This window comes from Neodiprion virginianus, chromosome 6, assembly GCF_021901495.1.
Source record: "Neodiprion virginianus isolate iyNeoVirg1 chromosome 6, iyNeoVirg1.1, whole genome shotgun sequence".
In the NCBI taxonomy this organism is placed as follows: domain Eukaryota; kingdom Metazoa; phylum Arthropoda; class Insecta; order Hymenoptera; family Diprionidae; genus Neodiprion; species Neodiprion virginianus.
Genome location: NC_060882.1, coordinates 3,810,618 through 3,829,241, shown reverse-complemented (window position 1 = coordinate 3,829,241; position 18,624 = coordinate 3,810,618). Strand labels below are relative to the sequence as shown.

General features: G+C 43.8%; 1 protein-coding gene across 6 annotated transcripts in view; it reads left to right on the top strand.

Moving 5' to 3' along the window:
- LOC124306788 (teneurin-a) overlaps positions 1 to 18,624 on the top strand; it is a 489,347-nt gene that overhangs the window by 232,993 nt on the left and 237,730 nt on the right. For all 6 annotated transcript variants that reach the window (XM_046767795.1, XM_046767801.1, XM_046767797.1 and 3 more), the window contains one exon: positions 7,529 to 7,702. In XM_046767795.1, coding sequence (XP_046623751.1) covers positions 7,529 to 7,702 — 174 coding nt within the window. The remainder of the gene's footprint in view (positions 1 to 7,528; positions 7,703 to 18,624) is intronic.

Below are 18,624 nucleotides of genomic sequence, written 5' to 3'. Positions count from 1 at the left end.
GAGCTTTTTTTCACCATTCGCGAAGGCAGGAAGCTACAAGTTCGGTGTCCGTTGTCTATCCGTAAACATCCCGATCCCACTCGTCAAGTCACACACGAAAATCACAATCATCGTCATCGTCATTGCTCATGTCAGGACTTCGTAAAACGAAATCATATCAACTTTCTCATTTTCTTGTATGAAAATCTTCGATCGCTTTAACATGGTATTTTGTTAACTCAATTCAGAGGAAAGGGTTTGTCTGTGAAATAATTCAGGTACGTTATAAATGGTCTCAAAATGATATTGTTTTACGATGTTGTTCCATTTTTATTTTACTCGAAAGTTCCGATGGTTACATGGTTTTTCCAATAAACTCGTACACGTATAATGGATAAATTTATATTTGATACGTGTAACGAAACGGACATGCGCATCAACAACTCCTTCCATCGGTTCATGTTCGCCATTGGTATGGTAATAAGTGCACCATCGGTTCCCACATTTCCTTAATAACATTTCACTGAAACGTAATGAAAAAACAACTGTCACGTACGGTGTACCCGAGAATTAAAAGACGTCCGCGATCACTCAGCACGCAAGTTTTCGTTATGCTCGTTAGAAGGTCGGGAAGTATCGAAAACCGGTGCACATTTAGCGAATCGTGCATGGTTGCACAAAATTTGTAAATAGCGAGCCCCGAGGTGCGTCTCCGACGTGAAATTGTCGTTCGTTCGTCCGGTGGAACTGGCACGTCGGCCATGTTGCTGCTTTGGTTCGCAAGTGGGTAACTGAGTTACCAGTTACCCCGTGGTCAGGCTGGTTAACGGGGGTCACTGGAAAGTTAGTCGGTACCAGTCCATTGTTTTGGAACGCCGAGAGTATTTAGACCCCCCCGTACGTCCCTCCGTCTCTCGCGAATATCTCTCGTTATCTCGCGCGTCCCTCTTCTGACGCGGCTTTCCACGGTCTCCAAAGGTAACGCAGTTTTGAACCACCGGATGAACAAGTTACTCGTGGGTATCCGTCGCTGACGTACATTCACGACCCGGTAGCTCTTTGGGTGCATGTATGTATGTATGTTGAACTTTTAAACGCATTTGACTGGATCTCGTTTGCTGCTAGGCGACACCTTATAGTATGTCTGCAGACACTCGAAGCCTGGAGTTAAACCCGTAGCCGTGCAGGTCGTTTCGACGACACTCCGGATTTGCTATTACGAGATCAATTAGCTGCTAATGCACGATTCTTCGTCGTCCTCGAAGGATAATTCAGTTGATCCCAATGAAACGAGGGAAAAAAGAAAGGCGTTAGTTTCAACCGTTAAAACTCCATTCGGATGTAATGTGCGTCAGAAGCGTAAGGGTGGTAATCTGTAACGAGAATTAGCCTCGGTCCGTGAATGTCAGGCGTAATCGGAAACCGGTAAGAGAATTGAACTTGACGGAATCCCGTTTCCGGTAATTGTTTGGATCGCATGACCTGTCTCCCCGTGGGGAAGTGGACGAAGGTTCAGTCCGCTCTCTAACGAAGGTATAGCTTGGTACCTACCTCCTACCTACCTACCTACGGTACCTACGTCTATTAGCAAATGGCTTTCGCTCTTCCCAGACAAAGCTTACCAACGTTAAACCGATGTCCTCACTGTTCGAGGCTAGGGAACCCTGGGAAAATCAGATTAGACGCGGTCAACGGGGACGAACGTTGATACCGTCGTGGTGCATGGTACCTACCTCGATGTTACAGATGGTTGGGCACTTCGCGTTTAGTTTGGCGGCGCTACTTCTCTCCGATCCTATTGAATTATCCGGACTCGTGTGTAATGCTGAATCGGGTTTGAGATCTGAGCGTTAGCACAGTATGCATATTGGACAACATATGTAACGCAGACGCGTAACGCATTCTATAAGACATAGCGTATTTCTCCGCACGGAGTGGCGACAAAAACTGCTGCAATGTAACATATCAATCGCAAATACTCCTGTTTACCGCGACTAGCGCACAATGACGGCTGTTATATGATTCCGACCGGGTCATTAGAGGAGATAATAAAATATTTCAAGTGCATATCTGACCTCAGGGAACAGCTATAGATTACCACTGTATCTATCGGTGCGCATATTTGTACCTGGGTCAGTGCCAACACCCTCGATTGAACTGCTCGTTGATACGATTCACCCATCGTCGAGAACAGCTTTGAAAATCTGTCTTGAATTCGGTTCATAAGACTGAATCGATAACCCGTTCAATAAACTTTAGAAGGTGATTCGTTTACTTGCTCGAAAAGAAAAAATTTCCCAGATCGAACTTCCACCCTTGTTTTTGTCGAATATCCGTACATACAAATGCCTCGAAAGCTAGGAATGGAACACGGACGGTGACGTATTCGAATAATCGCAGCCGTCACTCCTCGTGGAAATGCAATCTGCAGACATCTCCATAAATACGTATAACGCAATCCTTCTCAAGGGGGGGAGATACACCCTTGCGTCAAGTAACCGTCCACCTTGCAGAGGTCCATCGGTGCGGGGAAGCGTTTCTGGGCTGCGGTTTCTCTGACCAACCCTGGACGAGCCGAAGGGGAGTAGGATGAGTAGGGGAGAGAGAGAGGGTGATGAGAGGGAGTTTCGGGAGCATCGAGGTGTCAGTGGGATGCCCGGTGGCGTCACCACCCTTAATTGGCTCCGTGATTACGGGCTTCCGATTCGCCGAGCACCGTATGCAGCAGCGGGACGCTCACTTCGCGAACCGAGCTCATTGCGGGGCACTCGCTAAATCAAGTTCGCACGGGGACGCGAGAGAATTGGCGCGAAACACGGGGCTGGGACTCGTACTCGTCCGCAACCCCCGCGCCTCGCCCCTTCGATTAGGCTGACTTTTATTCGATTATTATACTCGGGACGGGGGCGGCGAAACCTCCGATACAAAATCTACTCCGCCACTTTTCGAGTGACGATCGCTACCACCGTCCTCTGTTACCGGTTTTCCACGGTTTCGAAGCCACCCTCGGCTATACCCAACCCCAAAAATGTCACGCAACTTGAAACGTGACTCGACGCTTGTGCACGTCCGCATCAATTGCCAGCTACGCGTATAGTGGAGTTGAGTTTCCTTCGATCTTCATGCTCGCCGGGGGTTAAAACGTTGAATTATCGGAGATGAGGAAAGGGTTGCAATTTCGATTTATCGAGAACGCGATAGTCTGTTTCGTAGAATTACAAAATGTATAAGAGGTAAATGTTGAAATATTATATTATAACTCGCAGATTTCTGACGATTCCATATTTTCGTATTCTTTAATTTACGGCATTTCATAATTTCCCTTTTCCCCCCGCAATTCCATGCTTTTGGCTTCTGGATTTTTGTCCGATATTCTCTTTTTTCGGTTTCCAAATTCGACGTCGTTCAATGTAATTCGATGAAATTATTGTCCCGCGAGTAAGTTTCACAACCTTGTTCGTTCTTCACGCGTGACCAATAACAGGAACATAATCCAGCAAGGGGCTAAAAATGTAGTAATGCAGTCTTTTTCCGTCCTTTTTTTTTTTTTTTGTTCTCCATCTCCCTCTCTTTTTTCTTCTTTTCACCGGGAGCACCGGCAGATGTCGACTGACCGTGCAATTACCTACAAATATTTTCAATCCTCGTAGAACGCGTGGAACAAGCTGTTCGTACGTGCGGGATTCAATAACGGCTCTATAGGAATACGTACCGTGTTTCGATACCCGCAGTAAAGTTATCCACAGCACACATTATAACCGCGACACGTATGTTCACGACAGAACCCGTACCTACCCCCTATCCCTCCCCCCCCCCATCCTTCCTCCTCCTCCGCCTATTCACCAACGTTTCATGCGACTCAATTTAATTAAACAATTGTTATATGCGAATTATAATTGACTGGGCGTACAGGTGCGGTTGTGCCCCTCGTATGTACATATTCGACATTTTCTCTCTTATATTCATTATTGCTGTAGAAGTATTAATTATATTTACTTCAGGAGAGTTTGATTTTGTTACGACTTGATACATACCGCATACCTCATGGTGAAGCGCGTTATAATAATTTCTCGAAGTCTACGAACCAGATTTTCCTCATCGCATCATTTTTATCAAATTCATTCGAACGAAAAATCACCGCACCGTCATCGACACGCATGATTCGTATCATCACAAATTTCCCAGTTCTATTCCCCATTGAAATTGATTACACGAATTCGTGTTTCACTTCAGCCATTTGGAATTATGCATTTTCCGCACCCTTCGAAAAGCACCGCAAGCACATGGCACTAATCACTGTTCCTTTTTTTTTCTTTTTCTCGCTCTCTTTTTCTCCTGCACAACAACCTCGCACACCAGGTCTGTCAAGGCCTTCGTACTTCACCGGTATGTATTTGCTGATGCAGAATACATGTACGATTACGTATACGTGTTTCGACGTGTGAAAGAGATATGTGGGAGGAAAAATGATTAGACGAATGCATCTTTTTTTTTTTTTTAATTTCTTTTTTTCGCACGAAATTGAATGCCGTAGCAAACCCGGCTATAATCTTCGGCACTGTACAGTCCGTTCTTCCGTATCGCCGACCGGAACGGACAAAATCCCATTTGAAATACCCCGTTTTCATTCTATCTGACAATTCAGTTTACAGATGTGTTTGTGTAGTACCTACATGTGTATGCTGCATAGAATTCTCGGATGTTTTGTTACGTTGTATGTGTGTATTTATAGATCGTATTAAGCGTAACGCAATGCATGCGGCAGGTCTCTATAAATAATAATTTAAATAATAATACACGTAATTGAATCGGTCGTATACGGTAATCGGGGAAGTTCGCAACACGCGCGTTCATTGAATGATCAACGATAATAGAACGCTGTTCGCTTTGTAGCTACACATAATATCGGTGAACGGTTATAATCGCATGCACACCTCTCTTTGCCGCAATCTGTATACGTATACGTATACGTCGAAACGGACCGGAGGTACGAATCTGTCCTGGACACGGTTCGTTTACTGTTCAGAACTATCAATTACTGCAGCTCCGATAATGACGTTTTCAACTAATGGCCGTTAAAATGGAAACAATAGAATCGACTTTTTTCCAATTCATAAATTTCGCTACGGTAGTTGCGTTTCAGTAGGTTTTCGCTCGGTTCCCCCGCATGCGGCGTCAATTCACTGCCGGGATTATCGAACTACGACAAACGTGTAGTATGTATTATCCGTAGGTACGTACACGTATATGTAGAAAAACTGCAACGCGCGATAAAAAGTCGCGGAAACGCACGGAAATTACGGGGGTTGTTTTATTTATTCTTTCAACCCCTGTTTTCGCGCCGCCCTTCTCTTTTTTTTCTATTTATTTTATCGCTCGCATAATCTACGCTCACAAACTTTTCAACCCGAAATTCAAATCTGCCGCAGCGATGAACTTCGGCCAGTCCATATATTCGGGGACAGTTTCGACCACTTACATTACCTATTGGTATAATGTGTATATACCGTGTTCCGTGGCCGATAACACTGATTTACAATAATGTCCACCGTTGTGTTATGTTAACGGCCGCTAATGGTTACACACGGCTTTAATTATCCTCGACGACCAAACTATCGCAACCTTTCTCTCTCCATTCCTCCTCCTTCTCCTCCTCCTCCTCCTCCCTCTCCCCGTCGATGCTCGCGAGTCTCGAACAATTAAATCAGCGCAGTATATCGGGTTCGTTGATTCTCAATAACGCTGATGGATGGAATAACGTTGAAATTGGCTGGAATCAAGGCGTGATCGAACTTCCAAGAATCCAAAACTCACACCGTATCTTAATTGCAGTTATTAGGGAAGCTCGTGACCGCAATATTGGACGGCTGCATCTAGAAGCAGTGAATAGGGAAAGGCGAGATTTGTGTTTTTTCCTGCGTTATTGTTTTTCACGACAGTTCAGAATATTATATAATTATCGTCGCTAGAGTGCGGCCGGTCATTAATGGTCACCGTCATCGATTCGCGACACGTTATTCGTGCAGCTTACGACTCTAACGGTGCCCTAAAATCGCACATTACCCACGAATGACTCCACCCGCAGATTTTCCGAAACTACACGCCATTTCTGTCCGGCTAGAAACGCAGCTCAGGTGCCATATGTCGCTAATTAATGAATTTTGAAAAACCCGGCTTGACAAAAGGGTCGAAGATACGCTCGAGCATTCGAACTGTTATTTATGGCCACTATAACACGCTTGTGCGGTATTTACGACGTCTAGCCATCGGGAAAGAGGATGAAAACGGCGGATGGAGTGGCGGAAGTTTCACGGGTTGTTCGGAGCCGCTTATCAGAATTAGCTAATAGCTTTCGTAGGAATACGATGAGGCTTAGCATTAGCCTATACAGGCGATAAGCTGCAAATGTTTCGTTTCATTTTTATTTCTAGCCCGGAAAATACTCCGCGCACGTGAAATCTACGTTTGCCTTTTCTTTTTTTTTTTTGCATGTATAAGGATAAACTTGGCCAATATTTATCGCATGCGTATCTACGTAAATGGCAAAATATCGAAGCGAATAAGGTCAATCCATATAAAACGGCTTTGTAGAGTTTAGCGCCGATTATTGAATTGATCGGCATTGCCTGTTTCAATTTACTCGCAACGCATGGAAATAATCAGCTGACTGTTGTTATTTTGTATGCTTGGCCTGTACTCTGTGCCTTAGATAATTATACATGTCGTTGATTCAATCAACCATAAATCGTGTCATTTATACCGATTCGTCTTTATTGTAAATCCGTTCTAAATAAATACACTCGATTCAATAACTGGTACCGTTTACACTGCGATACCTTTTACACAATAAACGTTAGAATTATTTATTAATCTCCAGAATTATAGATCAGGGGTAGCATTTTCATCATTTCCGGACTATTCCTGATTTTATTTTATTTCTTTCATTGCGTTAGAAAAGTTTTTATTTCTTGAATAAAATTGAGTGCAATTAAAAAAACAAAAAAAAAATGGTAATTCGTAATTGGTTCTTTCAAATTTGACAAATTCAAGACACGTAATATCCTGAAATCGATTGACGAGGGCTTAAATGATTAGAGACATCAAACCTGACATCGAGCTAGAACAAACGTGTCCCTACAGTTTCTTACAATTCCTGGATCCTTGAGGCAAACATGAAAACGACAGATAATTGAGCGCCGGATTGACGTACCTGTACTTTTTAAATAAAAAAGAAAAGCGAGCGTCGTGTATATGTACGTACGTATAATGTACACGAGAGTTCAGAGTTAAAGTCAATCGTCTAAAAGGCAGAGTCGCGACGACTCGCCTTGGGACGGGAAAAACTATTAAACTGTAGATACGGTTCCTCGGGTTCGAGACACATACGTGCCCCACATATCTCGGAAGACGCGTTGTATACAACCGCGCAAAAAATCACGCGACAAGATCGGGAAAGGAAAAACACTTACCAAGGCTCCGAGAACTCGCGAAAAATTTAAGGGTGATGTTTTTCACGATTATAAAAAAGAAGTTATGGTTGCCTGTGCAGACACCGGCGGTGATTCACCCCCGGAACCAGCTCCCCCTGAAGTTCCACCACGGGGCCCTTCCCTCCATGCCACCCACACCCTTCGAGCACAGCAGGTCCGAAACGGTTGTCCACCGAACGCCACTGCCGGATATGCCATTCCGCCGGAACAAGTTCAGTCCGAAAACTATCAAGGTAAGTTTGTAGAGAAAACGAACTTGCCGAGAGATCATGATTTTCCTGTTGTTCGCGGACATTAAAGGTTGTTCCTTTTTTTCTTCTTCTTTTTTTTTTTGCCGTTCATTATTTCTCATGAACTGCGTGAGAGTTTAATCCCGGGGGGAAGACATAATCGCGGTGATAACGATTTGCATCGTTTTGTATTATCCGTGAAGAATTTTTTACAGAAAATTTATAGCGTAAAAAACGAATATGGTAGAAACGAAAAATGGAAAAGCGTTTGAGCGGCGAGGATCGCGTTATTTGGTCGGAATTTCGTTTCGGTTGGTATAGAATTTTTAACGCATCGTCGAACTTGAAAATAGGAAAGGTAGGAAAGGGATGTAAACGTAAAGCAGGGTACAAAACACGTGTGGATAGTTTTCATCCGGTTCAAACGGTTGTATATCTGTACATTTGTTGTATATAATACGAATTTTCCGTTTGCAGGCTTCCATATGTTAAATGAACGTTTGCGCACCGTTTGCTCCGCGATTTGGCTTATCGAAAATGCATTTCAATAGATTTTCGGTAAGCGCATGCACAGCATTATCGGCTGTTCAACCTGCACCTCGAAATTCTATTGGTGTTAAATTTACTCCCTCGAATTTGATTTTCCACACCGTTTTTTCTCCATGCTGTGAATTTTCAAAAATTCAGGCAACACTTTTGCCATTCACACGCGATGTTTGAGGCTTTTTTGTTACAATTTAAGAACCAATAATTCATAACTACTTTCCACTTTAAGTGAATTATTGTGATAAAATGCTGAGACTTGAATAAATCAATACGTGTGCATTGACTCGATGATTTTCAATCAATTTCACGTCCATTATTCGTTCATCTCAATTCGTAATTTTGGACAATTATTCACGAGGCTTACAAGGACCAAACATTTTCACTGAGTATTTTAATCCCCGATTCTCTGTTCTAAAATATTTAAAATAAAACTCGTTTTCAAACTATAATTTAAATTTGAACCCTATTATATTTGGCACCCTATTTCGTTTATTTTTCTCCAAGTATGCGTTTAGGATTACTATCGTTTTTTCGAGTGATAGCAACAACGTAATTAAGCCAAAAAAAAGAGAGACCTGTCCATTACAAATGGATATGAATTTAACTACTAGGTATAAATGAAGGTACACAGAGCCCAAGGTTGATTATTTTTATTTTTTTGAAAAATCCCTCTTGCACCGCCACTAATTCTACCAAAATATCCGTTGACCTAGGTCAGCGTCCATACATCGTTATCGGGTGTAGAAAATTATCGTGTTAAATTTACTTCTGTTTTTGTTCCTCTTCTTTTGTGCTCCGCCGACACGTTCCGCGATGCATTTTCACCCGAGTAAACACGAAATCACGTTTGGGGAGAAAAACTGGTTATGCATGTATGCCATGCCTGGCTGTAGGTATCCACCTACCGGCACTTGCAGCGTTAAACCATCGAAAAATCATGCCTTTGAATATTCAACGAGGGATCGAAATTCAAATATTGAGGGAACGTGTACACGGATAGGCGTGTTGCGGCAAATCATTATATTGGCCGAATGAAACGATTGGTTTGTAACACAAAAATCGTGGTTCGATTTTATTGCCGTCGCACGTAGCGTCGATTTTTTTTCTCGATCGGCCGGGTGCGTAAGAATTTGAAATTCTTCTCTACTTTTGATCCTGTAAATACTGTCTTTTTGGTATTCGAAGCAGACGAAACTTGAGACAGGATAAACACAGAAAAAAAAACAAAAAAAAAAAAAAACTGCGAGACTGGCAAATAACCGGACCGATGTGAGAGGGTGGAAACGAATTAATCCCAAGTCGGAATTCAATATGAGGGCAATTCCCGGCGTGCCATAGTAGGTATCTAAAATTCGTCCTCCGCTATAGCTATCCAACTTGCCAATTATCCTGCACCTGTCGGTGACTTTCAAGGAATCCAAATCGCTCGTAATTATATCGGGGCAGGTATGTCACCCCCGGGTTGGTTACGTTCTGAGCCTGTGATAATCCTTTGTCGGAATGCCCGCAATGCTCCGATTAATTAAACCGGTACATGCGGAGTTACACGGAGAGGGGTCGGCTGAACGCGATCGCCAGTTATACGCGACAAAATTCCAGCAGGGAAGAAAATATTTTCTTTCCGATGGTAAAAAAAAAAAAAAAAAAAAAAAAAAAACATTCAAAAAAATAAATAAAATGCCACCCCTGTATACCGCGCACGTACCTACGTACACAGGTACCAGCTACGTACTGGAAAACATTTTCAACGTTGTGAAAATGAGAAACAAGAAAGAAAATAACCGGGCGTCGAGGTGCACGCGAGGAAGAGATCAAGCGACGAAATAGAAGTTGGATATACTATATTCCTAAGACAACGATGGGGGATTTTATAGTATATGGCATAAAATTCGCGACAAAAGCTTACACGTGAACACACGTGCGTACGTATATAGCATATTATATGTAGTGTGCACATAACGCGCGGTTTGAAAATCCCAGGCGGGTGGTTTTGTGCCCATGTACGTAAACGTATATATTGTGTGTGTGTGTGTGTAGACACAGTATTAGCATAAGTGCCGAATTTATTTTCTTCGGGAACCTATTAAGCCGTCGCAGGCGGGGGGAAACGGCACAGGTGAGATTAGGACGGGCTTAGATCGGTTTTCAAGTTTCCTTTCGCGGCGAGAGGTCGGGAGGTCGAGAGTCGTTGCCGGGGAATTTAGCTCTGGCCGACGGTGTTGCATAAGAAAATTGAGGCCACCCCAGAGACGACGCGAGGCGACGCGACGCGGCAGAGGTCGAGGCAGTATCGTATACATGCAGAATTCTAGACGGTGCTTATGAAGTTATACGTATTTTTGCATAATCGCAAATTAGACCTAATCACCGTTGCTCCCTTGGGATTTTTTGAGGAAAACGCGAAACCCAACGATTATGGACGCCAGCTCCCAGCCAGCCTATCTCTGAACCGGAATTATTTGCCTCGCGTTAAGCGAGATGGCGATAAGCTTTGTTGCGGAAAATTGATACTTTTTATTTATTTATTTATTTATTCCCACGGTATTGCCCTACGTTGACTATTTATCGAATTATTATATTTGTATTACCTGCGAGGACGTATAATAAAACAAAATCTGTTTGAAAGATGTTAACAATTTCACAATTTCTTTTTTCTGACACGATATATTCTTAATCACTACAGTATCAAACATTTCTTCGGAGCACGTGAAACGAATTATTTTTTCATCACCGCGATAATTCATATTGAAATAAATCATTTTGCTCCGTGCATAACGTTGTGCCCCATAAAATGTTAAAAAAGAAAATAGCTATAAACGCGGGCACTGTTGAAAAAGTTATCGTGCGAGTTTTAATTCCGCATTTGCAAAATGCTTTATGCGTACAAATTTCAGTCGTCCGTTACTCTCCCCGTGGGTCGTAAAGCAACGTAATTTGATGAGAATAATTTTTCCTTTTTTCCTCTCCATCTCGTAATATCTTTGCGGTTTTACGATCGGTAGAAAAATTTCATTTTCTTCGGTATAACGACGCGTGACCGCATGTCCTGATGCTATTGTTACTCATCAGTCTCTTTCGGATTAATTTTACAAAACAATCATCCGCGTTTTACTTGCTATTCTTTGTTTCATCGTTGCCTCTTTCCTCGGTAAATCTCAGGATTTTTCTTCTCTCTGCTATTTTGCAGTTTTCTTATATAATATCTGAAAAGCGATGATTTTTATTTCGGACGTTAGAGATAAATTATCAGCGAAGATGCCGAATAACGCCGAGTTCTCTTAACCGGAAGTAGTCGGGGTCGGTTTACAGTCAGACAAACCACGGAGTCTCAAATTGTGACGACAGAAACTGCGATTGAGAAAAAGACAAAAAAAAAAACAGCGTGCGTTTTGAACGTCGCGACAAATCCGCATTCTCTCCGTTTTATCCGGAGGAAAATGTTCCGATTCCGAATCGCACAGTTGGCGGTAATACGTCAATTAATATGATAACGTCGCCCCGCGGAAAGCTTTACAGTGAATCCGCCCATGCAGCTTTTCCTCTGGGTATCGTCCAACGCTGAACGTGGCTTCTAACGGCTTGCGGGAACGAGAAAACAATTACAATGGAAAATAAGGGCGGTCCAAAGAGGCCGAAATAACGCCCCAATCACGTTACATGACGCTGAAACTGCAGGCTGTTGTTGCTCGAGGTGGTCCGTCGCTTTCCTGTGGAAATCCCCGACGAATCAGGGTATTGATTCTAAATTTCGAAAACACAATTAGAGAAATTTTTCAACAATCTGCCAGCCCGCCTACAAGGTACGATAAGCGGTATCTACATATTTTTGCTGTACAGTAACATAAAAATGAAATTTCTTCTTTTCTGTTCATACCACGTTATGTTTTACGGATTTAATCATTCGTATATTATGTTATACCGACTTTTTCCGAACACAAGTTTCCCATCCGTCAAACTGTGTTTGAATATCTCACATTTGCTAGAGTTAAAAGCTCGTGAAATCTGACTTTCGTGAAAATATTCCAACTGTAGATAATAATTAATTTTCGGAATATGCTTCGACGGTAATGACGAAGAAGAATATTTGGCGGTCCGATTTTTGTTCTACAAAAATAACATCGGGATGAGATTATTAGATATTAGCGAGGGATCCGGGCGAGCAACCGAGGTCCCGTAAAACCGAGGGTAAATTGATTTTTGGCGCAGAATGAAATTGCGCGAGAGTTTGGTATCTAATCGGCGAGTAGCAGGGGGGCGGAAAATCTGTGAATATTGTCCGTCGAGGAGAGGTTATCGCGGGCAATTTAAGAAGCAATTAGATAAGTGGAAGCGCCGCGTCGCACCCTCGGCGATTCGATAAATGCGAGGACCATGCAGTCCCAGGTTCCTCGAGTACACCCCCACCCCCGAACAACGGGGAATTGATAGGCGGTGAACGGCGAACGGTCACCTCCGCAGCAATTAAGATTTTCCATCAGCGATTGAGTTCGGCTCTGGAAATTTTTTCGTTTCTTTATTTCCTTCTTCTTCTTGTTTTCGTACGTTATATGTATATAGATGCGAGACGGTCGTTATTCGAACGCTTGGTACACACGTATCTACGTAGACACACATAAATTCGAACGACTAGATCAGGCCGAATCCTGCAACTCGGAAGATGGACCGTGGCGGTAGTTTCGGGGATGCTGGAAGACCGTCTCGGGGGTGAAATGGCCGAGCTTTATTCCCTCGTCCGATTTGCGGCAGCCTGCAATCGGTGAAAATATGCTTCATCGGCTCGCCGGATGAAGCCGGTCTTGTTTTCCCCTCCCGAGATCCCTTCTGTCCAGCGTTCGATGCAGCCGAATTCGATTAATCCACTTTTCCGGCTAATGCTGGGTAATTAATGTACGAGGCAATACCCTTCGAGGCGTTGAGGGCTGACCGCCATTCGCCCGCGGAACCGGAGACAGATCCTGCAGCCTTACTCCTTAACAATAAATATTCCATAAATTGGATTAACGAGGCGTTACGGAACTGCAGCTGCAACGGCGCATGGATGAAATCGGATTATGCGATTCTTAAATTGCTCGGGTATTTTTATCTCACACTCGGACTTTTTCGTTCATTGAATTCTCGACTTTCACCTGCGGGTTGTGATACGGTTGTAATTTCGTTTATACATATATATATATATATATTTTTTTTTCTTCAAGTTTTGAAAATTTGTACCACAATTACGAGGAATAAAAATTTTCGTGAAACGCAACTACTGCTATTGTACGATACCTACCGTACCTGAAAACGCTCGAACAGTTTTACAACAATGCTCAGCCTCGCATCGCGAGTTGGTTCCACTCGGTCGATAGGAGCGAGGAAAACTGAACACACAACGCGAACGAGAACTTTGCGAAATATTTCTCCTTGGTCGTCCCTAGAAGGGCCATTTCAAGCTCGTCCCTGGGCAGCGGGAGCTCTTTTCCACGATACGCGGGCACCAATTTGTAACGACGGAGCCGCAAAAGCTCCTTTGACCCCCGGCGATACTACAAAGTGAGGCTGCACACGCGGATGCAGACAAACGTTACGCGGGCAGCCGCTGCGGAGAAAAGCAGTTTGAGGGAAAAAGCATGCACGGGGCGAGATGACGAGAGAAAATCGTTGCTGTTCGGGTAACCGAACCGAAACGGCATCCAGGCAAAACGGCTGGATCGAGTTTGCAGGATGTGCAGCGAGGGAGATTAGACGGGATAATCCCTGCAGGCTGCAGGGTGCACAGCGTAGATCCGCGCCGTAGAGCGAACCGCAGATCTCGAGTTCCTCGCTAATTTCCGCGTAGTCGGCGTTGGCATGAACGCCGAGTCGGACGGTGATTAGCCTCATCCCCGTTTCCAGAGCATACCTATTTTCCCCTGGACCACGCCGCCTGATTCACGGTGATGGAATACAATATGCATGTCGTGTATACGCGGGCATTAATTAAAGACGTGGGCTGTACCGGAATCTATGCATATACTTTTAAGCCGTCTCATTATACGTACCGGATGCAGGTCTAACACCGAGTGTTTGGCAAATTATTATATTCGTTGGCTGAGCGAAGATCTTTTACTCAATTACGAAAGTTGAAAATTTGTGGAAAACAGTCTTTTGAATAGAACGAATCGCATCGATGAGCGAAATCGAAGGAATCTTACAGATCTTTCTTTAAAAAATTTTCAAGCGATTTGGAGAGATGCGTATACGCTACTTTCTGCTAGCTTCAAAAGTATTTCGTCGATCACTTAACCGGGACGCCTCATATTACCCTGCAATTTATGCTGACGGTATGCGATTTGAGACGATAAGAGCCTCGCGCATCGACTTTCTTTGACATCCGAGTGTAAATCGCCCGAGACTTTCCGTTATCCTGTTAAAATTGAATCCAATTTCTAACCCGTCACGCGATCTTAGCTAACGCGAGATTCCTCGAAATAAACGGTGCGTCGCACGCCTCGCGGATCTCCTGACATCTGATCCTAACGAACAACAAAATTATTACGTATCTGCAGGCACATTCCAGCTAGAACGTCGTTTACCATTTCTGTCAGAACATCTGACGTCTGAAAGAAGAAACGCGGTTCTGTACACTTTTGCCAATCGGAATTGAAAAAAAAAAACAATTACAAATCAAGGTAAAAAACGTGATTTAAAATTTACGGTAAAACCGACCAAGCTGTGACGGAGGATTATCGCAAATACCGAGGCCCAAAAATATCTGACAATTGGCAAAATAGGCGACACCGTTTGAGGGGGGAGGAAATTCGAGAAGGAGGTGGGAGAGGCGTAGAGCAGCGGTGTTCGAGTCGCGTGATACGTTAGTCCTTATAAATCTGGCCACCTTCACTTTCCTCGCTCTCTCATTGTAAGTACAGGAGTCGGCATAACTCAAACTGTCCTCGGAGGGCCAACCGAGGTTTGGATTCAACGGGAGATCTTATCGCTGAGACAACAATAGCACCAGGCGTTGAAATGCTTATCATTCGTCCCACCTTTAGCCCCCGAGAATTTATAAGCTCGGTCCCGCGTTCTCGGCATCGTCGTCGACGGCGTTGTCTGACCTCCTCTGAACCCGGGTCTCCTTTGCCCGTCGACGGTAGTAGTCCGGTGTTGCCATAGGTCACGCCACCGCCGCATTCTTCGCGTGCTCGAGATATGAATAAAAAGTCTTTTTATACCGACGTATGTACGTGCGCAAGATTTTCCGCGAATCCGCGAATTGCGGATAAATCATTCCCAGGAAGAATTCTGTTGGCTTATGCCGGATTCCTCGCGCGTCTAAAATTTCTTCGTTACAAATTAACGGCTGGTACGCTTTCGAAACGATACATGTGAATTTAATTCTCGTCTCGATAACACATCTTGATTCACCGAAACGTAACAAAAATGACGATTAAAAATCCGTGTAGATTTTCCTTGGTTTTGAAAAAAAAGAAAAAAGAGCCGGTAGTCCCGTATCCATGTCTGTGTTATAATCTCTTTAAAATAATTTTACCGGGTCACGATTATAAGCGATGATCGGTTTTGCATACACCATATACGTACACGTTCAATATATAAGCATCTTTGGTAACGGAAGCCGAGGTGGATACGGTCCGAGCTCTTTGGGAGGGCGGAGGGAAAATCTCAGTGAATTTCGGATAATCGCAATGACTTGCACGCGGCGGTGAAAACAATCCTGATGGACGTGAGGCGAGAGAGTCGAGTCTGCACCGCGTCAACGCTGCTAACGAGATATAAAAAGATTCCTTCGAGCCACGTAAGCGGATTGACCCGGTCCTCTGTTTAATTAAGCCCTGATCTAGCGATAGCGTGCGATATTCACCGTCGCTTGGTCCAATTGCTGCACGTTACAGAGTACGAACGGGAGAAATTTTCACCGTCATCATCGTCCCGGTTTCGATCCGTCGATTTTTCTTCATCCCTTAAAGAATGATCGTACCGGGTATATAGGTTTGCATGGTGATGGCGAGGATTGTTAAAGGAGAAAGATTTTCCGCGTGTTAGAGATGAATTAATATATCAGATTTGACGATGAATAATGTTTAATTTTATTCTTTATCATCTCGTTTCAAATTCGTTTCGGAAACTTCGAACCACGCCAGAGCGGAACACATGCCTAGAGTGTGAAAATTTTGTTCGCGAATTACGCACCAACGAAGGGCTGAACGGTGACTTTTACCCCGGGTAAACTTGGCGGAGGTTCGCTATCCATCTACTCCTGCCAGGAAGGATGACGTATTAGTTTTGCAAGATGTAGCCTGCAAGTGGATTGATAAATAGTCAAAAATACGACTATGTGCGCAACCGCGAAACAGCCTCGGGGGTGATTCCGTGGATGAAAAAAGGGGAACGGAAAGTGAGAGCGATAATTACACGCTCGTAGGCGTTACACACCCGGGCCAAATATGCCAAGATGTTGTTTGTCGCGTGATTAATTTAAGATTAGCGACAGAAATGCGGGAGGGAACGGAAGAAAAACACAGGAATGAACTTTGGTCCGAAGCTCTTATCGCCGAAGAAAAATTCACCCAACCTGTTTTTTGACTACGGCCCGTGTGTGGCAGGAGACGGATTAACGTTTCCGAATTGATTGAACCCGGAATCGAGAGTCAGTTATCACGAACGTTAGAGTAACGTTACAGACGGTCCTGCGGCGAAATAAATACTGTAGTAAAAACGCGTGTATTCGAATTAACAAGCGTAGAAAAAATCGAACGTCAAAACCCTTGTGCTCTTTCCTTATTTGTTGATTTGAAAGCAATCTGGAGTGCGGTTAAGTGAAAATTCGAATAACTCTAAAACACAGACCACCGTAAATGTTACGTGCGCGGTGAAAGGGTGAGTTTAGATTACTTCTTCGCCAGATGGCTACTCTTGGTGATGTTAATTGTCGGCTTTTATCGCCAACAATTGTCTCGAAGCTCGAAGCTTGATCCCCGATGCAAAGCGACGCGCATCGCGGTTTTATTGTAAAATTCCGTGCTTCCGGCTGATTTCACTTTACGGCGATGGAAGTTGTAATGGAACTATCACGCTGAGGATAGCTTTCTATTGGCTGCTTTTATGGAGGAACAGCCGTTCTCCGGCTCAGCTCGCTGTTCTACCTTTTCATTTTTCATGCATTTCACTTCCGCTTCCCCCGTACTCTCTCTCTCTCCTCTCCCTTTTACCCAGCTCCTCTATTATTCTTTACCGCTTTTTACCACCCTACCTCCTTCCTTCCCTCCTTGCTTCCTGATGCACTTTTATTTCCTCTCGTTTTATTCCCGTGTTTTACTTCACTACCGGTGTTCAACCATTTACCTGCGAAAATCGGCGTAAAACGTTCGGGATAATTTTCCGGTGATGCTGATGAAGCTACGATTTTTAACCGATGCGTATCGAATTCGTCGACAAACGTTCTTTGCCTGATCTTCGCTTCTTATCTGTCTTCTTTTCTGACCAATTGTTTGTATATTAAGTCTGGGAAAGATCGGACGATATCTTTACAACTATAATATTTCCAACGCCGTTTCAGTTTTGGCGGTAATACGGTTCGTTGAGTAAATTTTCAGGATGGACTGGCAGGCAGACTCGAAACTTGCCAATTAATTGTTAAAGTGAAAATTCCTCCCCCTCCCCGCCGGATGAACCGTCTTTATCCATAAATATTCATCTGGGAAATAATTCATCTCCGCGCACAACGGCTGCAGGATCCTTGTTACGGTCTGCAGGCGTAGTTTATATCGGTCGAAGAACTTCTCCGCCTGTACAGACTTGGTTTCGCGGAGATACAGTTTTGCTTGCGAATCTTTGGAAAATACAATTTCGAGGGAATCACTTACCCTGGTAAACAGAACTCATCCACTCGAACAATTTTCTCCTACATCCACGCCCGTCTACTCGCCCTAAAATAATCACGTCAAGGGTTTATCGAACTACGTCGACATGCGGCATGTTCGAAATACCTTTGTTATGTATTTGACGATGCAGAATGTTCTCACTCTTCAAATACACCCAACTTTCCCGCGATTATATTCCACCTTCGATTAAATCAGCAAAGGCTGTCCCGTTCCAGGATCAAACTCTCGAAACCGGGGGAATATGCATGCGAAATTCGCGAATCGTTCGCTCCACCCTTCCACCGTCAAATGAATCAAACGCCAGCTGTTCCGGAGTCCAGAGAAATTTTTTTTTTTTTACCTGAAATTTGTCATTCCCCATGCACGCCTAAAGTGCACTAATTTTTACAAACAACGTGGGTGCCTACATTCTTTCACCTAATTTTCTGCGACGTTGAGAAAATAAGGGAGAAGGTTCGGGAGGACTGGCGCACCGAGAATAGATGCTTCGCAGGATAATTAGCAGAAATATCCGCAGCG